The 13,824-nt window shown below is 41.0% G+C and overlaps 1 protein-coding gene across 1 annotated transcript in view; it reads left to right on the top strand.

Annotated features, from left to right (window-relative positions):
• gabrb2a (gamma-aminobutyric acid type A receptor subunit beta2a) overlaps positions 1–13,824 on the top strand; it is a 35,710-nt gene that overhangs the window by 9,105 nt on the left and 12,781 nt on the right. Inside the window, exon 10 of the mRNA XM_068325741.1 lies at positions 8,517–8,737. Coding sequence (XP_068181842.1) covers positions 8,517–8,737 — 221 coding nt within the window. The remainder of the gene's footprint in view (positions 1–8,516; positions 8,738–13,824) is intronic.

Below are 13,824 nucleotides of genomic sequence, written 5' to 3'. Positions count from 1 at the left end.
GACTAGGCATCCATACAAGCATTCATCTGGAAAAAACACTGCTTCATACATCTCTATATCTGTGTGTGTGACAAAACACAAAACTGTGCATAAACAGTGAATGGCGACTGACGTCATGCAACACCCTGTGGCTATGAGAGAGTGTTCATCTCGTTCCTTTCTCAGAAAAGCTCTCTCTGACTGATCTGCACAGGCGTCCCCGTGACACCACAGACAAATTTAGCCGAGAGTTTTAAAGAAAAACTGGAAACATCAGAGACCTTGATGGACTCGTGTTCTACATGTTATTGTTTTCTTGTGAAAAACCCTTCTGGCAACTTACATAACAGGTTTGGAATCTCCTTGTCCTTCCTGCTTCATTGAGGTACAGTAGAGGATGAGATTGATCTTGGACAAATCAATAAAATCACAGTGCAGCGTTAGCATGGGGATGAGGCTGGTGACCTGTGCTCGGTGCAGCAGCTTTGATGCTCCTCATCAGAGGACGCTGCATTTCAGACTGAAGAGAGACGAGTGGAAACACCATGGAGAGACGAGGGAGAAGAACATGGTGGGTTGGGGTTAGAGGGGTGAAGTTCAACGGTGCTAATGGAAGGTTTGAGGGATTAAAACAAAGCTCTTCATGCACCAAATTGTATGACTCTCTAATCCAAGGCCACAATTAATTTACCAGTTACTTGAGATGTGAATTACAGTTTTGTAGATTCAGATTGTAAAACCATTGATTTTCCATGTACTTCCATAACAATATGATCTTTGCAAAGCATCTCAAAAGCTCCAATGGTGATTTTCTTTGTCATTTTGGCTTTAAATTGATTTAAATGAATAATTACAGTTTAAAAAGAGAATGTAGAGACCAAGTGCAGAGTCATTTTCATATGTAGCAGGTCCAGGGAACCTGAAGGTGCTCTTGAAGATGAAAAACGGTTATAGAAATGAAGCTGTTTCTCAGGCAGAGGAAAGTTGTACTGAAACCTTTACTTAGTTTGGTACATTGGTTAAAATTCCAACCCCACAGGGTTGTAATCAGAAGGGGAATTGTAAAAAGGGTAGATTTTAATTAGCAAATTTAACCTTCTGTACAGAATATGAGCAAACCGACCAAACACACACACACACACACACACACACACACACACACACACACACACACACACATACACACACACACACACACACCGGTGACACGTCATTCCAAACAAGGGCCGACTTTTGCACCTAGCCTTTAGGAGAGAGAGAAAATGGAGCTATTTGCTGTCAGGAGTGAAAGAATTTGATGTTCTGGAGTTGAAATCCGTGTTCGTGAGCGGGCCCTGCCATCATGGCGATAAGCAGGTTTGGAGTTGTAGACATCTGCTCTCTTCCGTAATTAAAGATAAAAACTGCCTTTGGTGGAGGATGAACTCTGCGGGTTGGTTGGGGCAGATTGAAGCCATTGTGCTGACTTGGATGGTGTGATTGGTTGGTGAGGTGGCGTTTGTATTTAAGGTGCATGTTTTTCCTTGATGCACACATGTGAATCGAATGCAGAGTCGTTTTCCTTTTGGGACGTTTGTGTGCGATCCACAACAGTGGATCAGAGATCAGCCATATTGTCAGACGGTAGAAATGTGAAGGTCGGTCAGCAGGCAGAAACAGTCTTGACTATTTTGATTTTGAAAGTGTCTTCTAAGTCTGGGGTGTCACCACACCGCCTTGCCGGGTGGGCTTTGCTGACTCACTGGGATTTGTAAAAATATGGCACAGATATGATATCATGGCAGAGACACCCCCCTCCCCCCCAACACCCCCCCCCCCTTATCTCTGTCTGTTCAGTGCTGCCATCTCGCTCCAGCACTTATCTCCCGCACTTAGTAGCTGAAATTGCATTTGCATAATGCTGTTTGTTTTTGCTGAAATCACAGATCCAGGAACCGAAACCTGGTTACGGTGCATTAAAAAGTGTTCAGCACACAGCAAGTGCAGCTGATTCAATAAAAGTCGAGTCCATGGTCTAAGCGATGCATCAGGACGGCATAACAATGTCTTCCACATGCATCCATATGTTGAGAATATAATGTACTCTGAGGCTGCAGCGAGGAGGGAACTAAATGAGTATTTTCATTGCTTGTCTGTTCTTCCTCTGCTTGTTAATTACATGTAAAATACCTGAGGTTGGTGCTTGTTAGGAAGCACTGCCTGTTCTATAATACTGTTCTCTGAATGCTAATTAGCTAGATGTGAATTAAAAGATTTAAACAAACCAGCTGTGGTGGCTTCTGGGATGGAGGAATTAGTGGGGCGTGAGTGTTCCCTTTATTACGATCATTATCCTGACAAGTGCTGGTTTCTTTATATGAGTGAGGGGATCCGGCCGTCGCACCGCGGGGGGGCCGATGACCACAGAGAACGCCACGCAGGCTGTCATGTCACACCACAACTTTTTTTGTCTGTGAATTGGCAGCAACCATTTTGATCTTGTTTGTCCAAACTCATTCTGTTCCATTTTATTTTCAGCTTGTGGAAAATAAGCTTGTGTTATTTTTACTCAGTGTTGCCATGACAACGCAGTCTTTTTGGTGGATCTCAGGAAGTCAAGGAAGAGCAAATAGTGTCTTTTTCTGAGGGACTTTTCAAGGTTTACGATCATGGTGAAGGTTGTGTTTGTGGAGGGATCAGTTTTTTTTTGGTTACTCATGTGTAACATTTTTGATAAATACAGATATGACAAAAATAAATGTTAATTAAGTAACGTCAATGGGGACGCAACTTCAGATCATTTAGATAATTGCGTTTTTTTTCATGAAAGTATATATCCTTAACTTCAGTACTAGAAAATAAGTAAAAATACCCATCACAGTTCTCTGTCCAACTAAACGGTCTAGAACACATATTAGTTTTATATGTAAAATTTTAGTGCTCACCAAGATATCAAATGTTTTTGTATTTCAGAATCTGGTGCAGTTTGTTGTGCTGTTTTCACTCACCCTGCCAAGTTTACCAAAAAAGCTTCAAATAAGAATGCAGCTTCTCCTGGACAATATCTTTAGTTATGCTGAGTCGACACACACAGTCACAAATTAATGGTCAGCAACAAAATTACAGCACAAGAACCTGTAATCCTACAGCGTCATCGGAGGCTGAGTTGATTTGAATATAAAATGTCAGAAGAGAAATTAACTTTAAAAATAAATACCGTCACATCTACTGTGGAACCTTTTTTGTGTGCAAGTTAGAAAGAGTTACTGTCAACATGGAAAAATAAGCCTTCAACACAATAAGCCTTCAACAAATTCTAAACCTTAGAAAGTTGGTGGTATTTTTTTGATTAATAAATGTAATTGGTTCAGTTATAGACTAATTAATTTGCTTTTTGAAATAATATCACGGAAATTGATCAGTCATTCCCGTTTCATTTGTCATTTGCTTTTTATTGATATCAAAAGTTACTCCCACTTTAAATCTGGATCTTCTTTGGAAGTGGTCAGCATGGAGAAGGAAAAGTTGCGTGTCTTAAAACAGGGAGTCAGTTAGCAGCTCCATTAAAAGCCTTTAATGTGCTGATGAGTCCCTTAATGATTCTGTCAGGCGCTTTCCCCACTGAAGCTAAGTAGCTGAAAAATGACCCATTGGAAAGAGTCATAAAGGCGTCTATGTTGTCACTTCCCTCAGGATGTGTACAGCCTCTGAATGCCCCTTGACCCCAGTGGTTCATCTGAAGCCTGAACGTAGCCGGACACGGAGGGCGCAACAAATGAATGAACTCAACTTGACCAGTGAATGCACCGCGGTGTTTAGATGGGAACCAACAGACGAGAGGATGAAATGTCTGCAGACGAGCTTGTTATTGCTCAAATGTCAAGTCTTCTCATCGTAGCAGCTCACAGCAGACATTGTTCGCATCAGCAGATTCTTCTGTGCTTCTGCTGCAGCAGGACACAGGACACAGATGAAAGCGTTAGCAATATGGTGGACGTCTGCCTGGCCCTATGAAGCTGCTGCTGCGGTGGAATGTTTTTGTTCCTTCACGTTTTGTTGACATCGACTTTTCTTTCATATTGCGGGATCTAAAGGACAGCAAATACAAAGAGATTTTTCCTTGAAATAATTTGTCTTCGACCAATGAAAACCTTTTCTCACAAAAATGAGTAATATTTTATATAGATATGTTTGAATATCAAAAAATAGATGTATTTTTTTGGAACAACAGTGCTGTGACATTAATGCTAAGGATCTGTGTGGTAACTATATAATTCTTTGAAGGTCATTTTGAAACAGACAGATCACATGTGTACCTGACATTACTGAACCATTACAGCTCAGTGATAGACCTCATATTGATGACGTGTTGCAATAAATAAGAAATAGAGAATAAAGATCACACACACACACACACGGGCACAGAAAATTAGAAAGTATTAGAATCTGTTAAATTCAGGGTTGTGTTGGTAGACAGTTGTTTTCACTGATAACAAAAGCAGAAGACCTTCAGGGATCAGTCAAACTGCCAAGTCGTTTTCATTAGATTGCAAAAATGATTGTATTAACTTCAGTGTTTGTTCACATCTTCATATACAAACAGAGCAGTTAAGTTGGTGCTTTGGCAGCTCGCTCCCCTGTCGCCTGTGACGGCTGATGTGGGTGTAATAGAGGTCTTGTAACAACTGTAGTCTGTCAGATTTCTCAGGGAAACACAAATGTACTTCTTGTCAGTCTGTCAGCTTCTTAATAGGTTTCTTAAATCTAGAAACATATCAGTAGTGAGAGATTGGTCCGGTGTAGCCAGCCTTGTGTTTTTAGTTGGCCTAGCCTTGTTTGTATCCTCATCCTGTTAATACATTCACTGCTGTCATTCTTTTTTTTTTTAATATTGGTGCTCTCCACAAGATGTCTCACTCGCTGGTGCTCACTCTGTGATATTAATAGGGTTTCTGGGAGTGCTTGTGACAAGGAGACTGAAGGTCGCTTTGGAGACCGACATTCCTGCATGGGATGGTCTGCCTCTGACTTTTCTGCAGCTCTCTGATGCTGCTGAATTCAACATCATCTTCTCCTGCTCCCTGTTTGTTCTCTAACATATTGAAGAAGAGATTTGAAATAGCAACTCATCCATCCTTATATCCATCCTTTTTTTTTTATGATTGAAAAAATATCATTGACCAAGATAAATGTTAAATCAAGGTAGAACATAGGCTTTGATGATCCTTTCATTTTTAGCACCAGCTTCACTGGATTAGTAAATTGTGAGATAAACTGTGATGTTGACATACTGCGTGCTGTATCTTTGCACATATTAGCATTTGTGCCTCACGAAAATAGAAGTTTCTGCTTCAGGTGTCTGCACAGCATCAGAAAGACACAACCCTGTCCTCTGTCATGATACACAACTCACTCCCAGCCATTACAGCAGCCTCTGATGCGGACTTCTTTAAACAGTAACTTTGTGCTGAGTGAAAAATTTAGGAAGGTGGCCTGTTCTATTTTGTGTGCCTCTTCAGGCTCATGTGAGGAGGAAGCGGAGTGAAGCAACATCGTCTCTAAGGCCGTAATCACACTGCCATTTTACGTCCAGTAGACAGTGTGCAGGCATTTTCTGTGCATCTTTATACGATTCCACACATGCACACAGCACGACACTGCAGACTCATCCAGAATGGAAGCAGCTCAGCAACTCAATAAAGGACACATCTCAAGTGTTGTTTTTCATAGTTTGTCATGCCACAGCAGGAAAACGGCGGGTCTAAGTAATAACATTAATGTTGGCCAAATTCAATTTACTCGCTGCAGTCTCAGGCTTCTGATATTTTGCATGCAGGCTCACTATCGTGGCTTACTGGGACACTGGAAGAAAAAGACAGAGGCTCTGTTAACGTTATTCGTAACTCCTGTAATGTTCCTGCTGTGTCCAATCGGAGTGTGTGCTGCTGTGTCTGTAACCACTCCCTATTTACTGTACAGTGCTCTCTATTAACTCTAAACCATTTCATTTCATGTCCTGAGAAGGAATTTTATTCTATGTCCATTCCTTTGTCCTTGTACTTTACAAATCCCAGTATCCAACCTGGGGCTAATATTCCCACATTGCAATGCTCCATATTTTATACAAGTAAAACTTGCAGATGAGTGAGATCAGATGTTCATGTTAATATTCACTACCAGAAAACTCTTTCGTGTCATTAAATAGTGAGAGATTTTACATTTAATTTTAGTGTTTTGGTTCAGTCAGCACACGACATCCAACTAATATGTGTCTGTCATGGAGGAGAGATCCTCCATGTTATTTTTCTAGCTATCTCTTTCATTTTTCCTTGTCGAAGGATTTTTTTCACATGTTTATTTTCTCATTTTCTGAGTTAAGGGTCAACAAAGAACAGGTTTTATTTATTTTCAAGCTCCTTGGGGAAAATAAGTAATAAATCAAATTTACTGTCAGTATAGTGAGTGAGCAAAGCATTTATTTTGGATGCAGCCAGCTATGTTGTTCATTAAGGAAGCTGCAAATAATATCATTAGTGTCTCAGTAGTGAGGTGATACCATCACTGTAAATCAAAGGGATGTTTAACAGTTTAGTATTGGTATTGATCAAGTGGTGCGGTCGTGTTTTCACAAGCTAAATTATCTCTGAAGCTCACACACACACTGGATCTTTTTGCTAAAGTCTGAAACAAAACACCGAAGGATCAGTAAAGGTACTCCCCGAGAAAACATGAATGTGTAGAACAGAGCAGAATAATTGATGTATTGTTCACATACCAATCCTTTGGCTGATGCTCCCCAGATTGTCCTTCAACTGTGAGGAGAAAGGAGGTCACTGGTCAGACAATTTGGAACTGACCAATCCACCTAAAGTGTGCATGGATGGATGCATAGACAGACTAACAGACAGACGGACAGACAGATAGATAGATGTGTTTCAGGGGACGCTGCCGTGGGAGAAGCAGGCTTCACAAACTTGCCGGCAGCAGCTAATAATCCCAGAGGTGATGGAGACATCTGATCGACAGTCTGATAATGAGACAGAGATGGAGCAAAGGGTGAGAGGAGGGTTCAGCTCAACTGTTGTAAAACAGGATAAGCACGCAGCCATCATCGCTTGACTTTTCACTCCCGAAAAAAAAAAAATCATCATGGCAGGAGCTCGTCTGTTTTTAGATACCAATTTTTGGTGCAGTACTTTAGTTTCAAACGCTGGTTATAGCTTGGTTATAAGAAACAGGGTGAAGTAATGTTCATAGCCGCTGAAAGGTCTTATATTTTTTAAATTTTGCTTTCCTACTCATCACTTGCACTGCAATACACTGAAACAGAGCAGATCCAACTGCAGTGCTGTTTTTTTTTTTTTTTTTTTACAATGGCTGTGTGGGTGTATGTATTTTTTTAAGAGTGAGAAGCAGAGAAAGGAGACAGAGAGTGGAGATACAATTTACTGCTACAGCTCCAAGCATGTGTAAAGACAAACTGTTCAATATAGATGCAGCTTTCCACTGAGGCTAAATCTGGAAAACTCTCTCCAAGATCTCAGGAGTTTAGTTGTTTCTTGCACAGTATTAGAATAAAAAAAAATGAACCCCCACTTGTGTAAATGTCCTGGGTACTTGTGTTAAATGGAGTATTGTTCTCATTAATGAGAATATGGCTTAATATTTTAAAGTGGAAATAGAATTCAGCATGAGACAGTCAGTCAGCCAGACAGGAAAAGTCCCCTCTGGTTCCGTTCTCAACACTTAGGATGGTAGAATATTAACCCTCCAATCCCAGCCACCAGAGCCCCGAGTGCAAGCCGTGGTGACCTTTTGGCTAAAGTTCTGACTCTGCAGTGTGTCATGGCACAGATAGGGAGTCTGATGGTGGTCCAGTCCTGATGCTGGAGGAAAATAACTGGCTGGGCTTTTTTTTTTTTTTTAATAGGTGGGACCTTCACCACCAGCCCACATGCTCCATTTGAATGGAAACATCCATCAGGCCCACAAACAGGACTTGATGGTTCCAAAACGTGAATAATTGTTAATTACTGCAACATGAAGAATAGGGCGGAACTAAAAATGCTTCAAAAGCTGTTAGATAACCATACATGAAAAATAACAAGTGTGTCGTTTTATTCTTCATGTTTTACTTCTACCCCTAAAACACACTTTAGTTAAAAAAAAAAACTCAGCTGATGCTGATTTCACATTTCCTGGACAAAAAGGTCTGGTTCCCAGCTTCAACGTGATTATAGAAATGAAATATATGCAGAGGTGTACAGAACATTTCTAGTCTTGTTCTCAAAATTGAGTACCAGAAATTATCACTTGCAGCCACTTGAATTTGAATTCCTAACAGCTTCCGCCTTTCTGTCACAGTACCAGATGATCTGCTGTCATGCAGATCATCTGGTACTGTGTAATTTCCCTAATTTGACAAAGATAAGATGTTCTGACCACACATCTTCTTTTATTGCATATCAGTACTATTTATTCACAGTATGAATCTTTACTTCATTGTTTTTTGCGCTAGCTTCACTAAGTGGATGTCCATCTCCATCTCTCCTCTGCAGGACTACACCTTGACAATGTATTTCCAACAAGCCTGGCGGGACAAGCGTCTGTCCTACTCAGAGATTGCCTACAACCTGACTCTGGATAACAGGGTAGCAGATCAGCTGTGGGTCCCGGACACCTACTTCCTAAACGACAAGAAGTCCTTTGTTCACGGTGTTACTGTTAAAAACAGGATGATCCGTCTCCATCCAGATGGCACAGTGCTTTATGGACTCAGGTGAGCCTTTTCCAGCTGCCCTTCATCATGTTGTGACTGTTATGATTGATTGTGGGCCATGAATCATTCAAGGAGGACCGAAAACTGGGTGTGTGCAGCTACAATTAGACATCATGCTAAAGTATATTTAGTGCAAGGACCACTGAGCAACGACAAAACAGGTATTATACCTAGTAAAAATCACACACGAACACACACACGCATACACGCACACACACACACACACGCACGCACGCACACACACACACACACACACACAGGGGAATTTAAGTGTGAACAGAGTGGATACAGTCAGCGACGAGAGCAGCGATCATCCCACAGTGAAACCAGAACAACTTCACACCTCCAGATGTTGCTGATTAACCCTAAAACCACATATTATTCCACTCAGGCCACATAAACAGCATCAGCAGCAGATTAAACGTGCTAGTTATGCTAAGAGCACTGGACTGTAGCCGAGGTCGAGCAGAACATGACAACAGTAACACAGATTTAAAATGACCCCGTTGGTAAATTTAAATTCAAACCCACTAATTGTGGTTTCTAAGGAGTGACATGCACCACTTATTGATGAAAGTTCACCCTCAGCTGCTCCACTTCTAAAAACGTTTATCTGGGGGTTTCTTACCTGGAGAACGATGATCTGGTGCTGCTGCGGTTCTGCTGGATGCATTGGTTCAAGGCTTGAGGGGCCATTTGCGCCCCCAGAGTTGTAGACATGGCGTCAAACTTCAGTATAGTTTGATTTACTTCCTTATGCACTGGTTCATCTTTGCAGTCTATTACAGTAAAGGCCATTTGTTAGAATGACTAGTTTGATTCACAGTTCAAACAGAATTAATCTGTGACAAACAAGTGTGACAAGGTCATTGGTTTTAGTGCAGATTGAATGAAATGTTAAATATCATTTAATTAATTTTTTCTTAGCCTGCTTATTTATTTTTTTCATGTCTATGAGATGATCATTATAGTAGAAGGCTGAGGAATACTAATTTAAAATGGTTTATGCCATGATAAAAAGCTGAGACTGATCGTATTTGTTATGTAAAGATTAATATCTACATTCTTATTACCACATGTTTGCTTCATCAGCAGCTCTTTGGTGTGGTGGCAGCTGTGATCCTTGTCTTAGCAAAGGTGGTTTATAAAGACAATGTTGTAGCACAGCCCATACGTGCAGGAGGCATTAAATAATGGATAAGTCATTGGGGTAATGGGGCCTCTGGCCCAGAAGCAGATGTGGAGGCACCCCTGGGTCTAGGGTTGTCAGCCTTTGCTTGGGATTGAATAAAGAATATCAAGGTAATTCACAAAAACAAATGAGCAAACAACAAACAGAACTATGACCAAGTTATCTGTCATAAATAGTACAGATTCTGTACCTGCTGTAATGAAAGGAGGCCATGGCTCTCTGGTTTCTGCTCCGGGATGCAGGAGTTACTGTGACTCTTCATGAAGGCGTGTTTTTTCAAGTTTTTCCACATCTCCTGGTGATCATCAGAATTAATAATTGATTTGTTGAGATCAATTATAAAGCAGGCAACGTGGAACAAGCAGCCAAACTAACTCTGATTGTGCGGGATGGTTCAACCTATCCACGAGACACCTCTTAGTTGTGTTGGAAACTGTAATTTATAATTGATAACTCATAATCAATAATGTAGAAGTTCAATACAAGACATAATCCATATTTGACTTCGGAGGCGTGCAAAGCCCATCCGTCAGTGGGCTGCTGCCTCCTCTTCATGATGTTTGTGTTGCTGAGATCGGTGCTTGCGTTTTAAAGATAACATTATTGTTGCTCGTTGGAGATGCTGCGTTCAGACACTCTCTCTCGACTGGGATGTCCTTCTTGTGCAAAGTCTGCTTAACAATTTAAAGATCTGCAGTGCACCAGACTTTTTGTTGCTGCATTTTTTGCTTCAGCGGATGAGAAATGTCATTTATAATGCGCTGACTCAATTATGTAAGCCAAACACACAACTTTGCATAACAACCAAAAAAGTGACGGAGGCCATGGAAGAGTTGTTGCACATTTGAGAGTCTGGGTGCAACAGAGAGACGTGGTTGTTGCTTCAGATACTTTGTCCTTGTCAGTGCTGGTACCTCTCGGCTCCTCTATTATTTGGTTGGTGGGTTTTGTCCAGGTATTATTTGATGCTAGCGAGTCCAGACATAAGCTTCTGTCAGAGTTAGCTGGGCCGGATGCCTGTGAGCAGGATGACACGTACCTGTAGAGACGGGCCGGCTGGCTGCAGCAGCAGGGCCTTGGTGGATGTGGAGACGATGTCTAACGGAGAGGAGATTCAAGGGTTGTGTGTGTGTGTGTGTGCACGTGCGTGTGTGTGCACGTGCGTGTGTGTGTACACATGTCCTTTCAGGGTGTCTTAGCGTGGAGCATTTGAGTTCATTACTGCCAAGATGGTCATGAGTCCACCTGTTTGCTCTTAGTTTGCCAGCGGGATTACTCAAAAAAACTACCGAACAGGTTTTCATGAAACTTGGTGGGAGGATGAGAACGAATCCATTGGATTTTTGTGTGGATTAAAAAAAAAAAAGCACATCCATCATTTATTTTTACTTTTATTTTTTAGGTGGACACACAACATTCTATTTTCCGTGTATATCATTCTTTATAGCAGTATCAGCAGAGGATCTTGTACCAAAGTTTAAAAAAAACTGAAGATGCTGGATCAATATTTTACTTTATCTAACATTACGATATTGGAATTTTTTTCAAACATTTTTCCAATGTTATGAAAAATAATAACAGGACAATAAAAATCCTCAAACATGAACAACATCTCACAATTTCTGCTAAATTTGGATCATTACAATATGTTTTTGGTGAAGGGCAACATATGATGGGATAGCTGGAGAGTCTGCTACTGATAATCAGCTCAGTTGGATTTCACCTGAGGAGCCTCAGACAAATCAGTCTGAATTTGTCTTGACTAAAAGTCCCATTTTCGCTGCTAAGACATAAATGTTTATTGGTAAACAGGATTCCTAATGCTGGTTGTAGGTTTGCAGGGTCTGTGAACCAGGGGTATGATATTTAATTCATGGTGGTGACACGTGTCCGATAAATATTGGACATAAGCTCGAAAGTATGAAGGAGGTCGTCACTTGACGATTTTTTTTTAAACATTTGAACTGATTTCAATTAAAATACAAAAACATTTACCAGTGGTTCCCTGATGCCCGGGCAGCGTGTGGTGGAGGTTGTTCATGGTGATGATGTAGCGGCATGATGATTTCACACATTTCTACCAGTTAAGATCAAATTTCACATCATCTGCAGAAAACAAAACAGTGTGTCTGCTTCCTGAGGACATGAAAACGGTGTCAGCGAACATCAGATTGGACAAACTGAGAGCAAAATGTAAACGTGTTGTTTTAATCCAGGAGGGAGAGGACGATGAATAGATGAGACCAGAGACCAGCGGTCATAGGAGGATACACCAACTCCACTGCCTTTTAAATTTGAATGACAAGAAGACAGATGCTATGTAGCACACGAAAAACTATGAGCTGAAATGAAATGAAACTAAAATGGTTTATTCCTGAGTGTACAAAAGTTAAAATCTCACCTTGACTTAGTTTTCTCAAGATCAAGGTTATTATCTCATTTTCATCCCCGTTGCCGCCCGAGTAATGTGCTTTTTGTTTCATCTTTCTATCTGAAACGGTTTAAAAGATATTTGGTGGACGAACTAACAGACGAACACATGAACACTGACAATTAATATACATCACCGCTTTGAAGTGGAATGTAATCAGTTTTCCAGCAACCTTTTATGTCTTGTTTTAATTTTTAAATCTAAAAATCTAAAAACTCACACTGTGAGATTTGATGTTTTCTCACGAAATTCGTGTAAATTAAGCAATTAAAATAAACATTTTAACAGCCTCATTTTTTTGCTGAACTAACAATAATAATAGCAAACACTGTACCAGCGGGACCCAAAACTGTGTAGTTGGTAGGAAGCGCTAGATTAGAGTGTATGTGTGTGTGTGTGTGTGTGTGTGTGTGTGTGTGTGTGTGAGACTTCAAGGATATTTAGAGCATCCCATAACCTGTAAAATCCACACCTTCTCTCACAGCCCTGCTGCGACCCATCACGTTAGAGCTGGGTGTAAATCTCCAGCAGAGACACCTGAAAACACTCAGATTAACTCGGAAAACAACATCAACTCCTCTTAGCTTTTGCGTTATATATAAGGAGGAAATAGAGTCAGTGAATGATTCCTTATAGATGACCTGAAAACAGAGGCAGAGAGGAAGAGACACGAAGGTCAGACTTCCTTCAAAACAGAGAAATTCTTCGGATTGTTTCTCCCTCTCTCTCCTCCTCTCTCAGTACTGTAACTCCCTTTGTGAGAGGACACATTCTTGCTATGGAGACTGATGTCCTCTTTTGTCAGGGCTCCACTCTGCAGCTCAATAGATGACATCGCGTGGCCAGGAGGACAAAGCTGCTGAGTGGAGCAAGACAGGGATTTGAATAATCTTTTCTGTCTTGTCAATACAATCGATAGTGGTTCAGTATCACCTTCAAAGTTATCTATTTTTCTCTCAAACTGCTGATCAGGGTGGCCTGGTTTTATCTCGCATGTGTTTAGATTTACTAACACTTTGAAATCAGACGCTCCCTCTCCCTTGATCTCGGTGCACAGGATGGACTCTTGTTGCCACTGCAGACATTTTATTTTCAAATTTGGCAGCGGTGGTTGAGCAGGGAGAAACAGTCCTGCCATGCTTTCACAGCTCAGCAAGACTGTCTAATCAAAATGGAGGAACCTTCTCCATCTTAATTTAACTTAAACTCAATTACAATGTGCGTGCAATAATGTGTGAGTTTAATTAAAGGAGGCTCTGGCTTGTAACCTGCTTGCAAAAAATGTCTCTGCATAGGTTCTCTGCCGGGACGCTCCCTCCGAATGAAATTCTGTCTGGGACTTTGTGGTGGATGTGTTTTGTCCGTAAACAAGGTCATTTGGAAAAAAAGGTGCACAGGCTGCCTGAGGGGGTCTGCACACATACATAAAGCCCTGGTTGATGTCTGAGGGAACATGCAAAAGAG

This window comes from Antennarius striatus, chromosome 10, assembly GCF_040054535.1.
Source record: "Antennarius striatus isolate MH-2024 chromosome 10, ASM4005453v1, whole genome shotgun sequence".
Classification (NCBI taxonomy): Eukaryota; Metazoa; Chordata; class Actinopteri; order Lophiiformes; family Antennariidae; genus Antennarius; species Antennarius striatus.
Note: the sequence above shows the minus strand (reverse complement) of the source record. Positions and strands in the feature narration are given on the sequence as shown.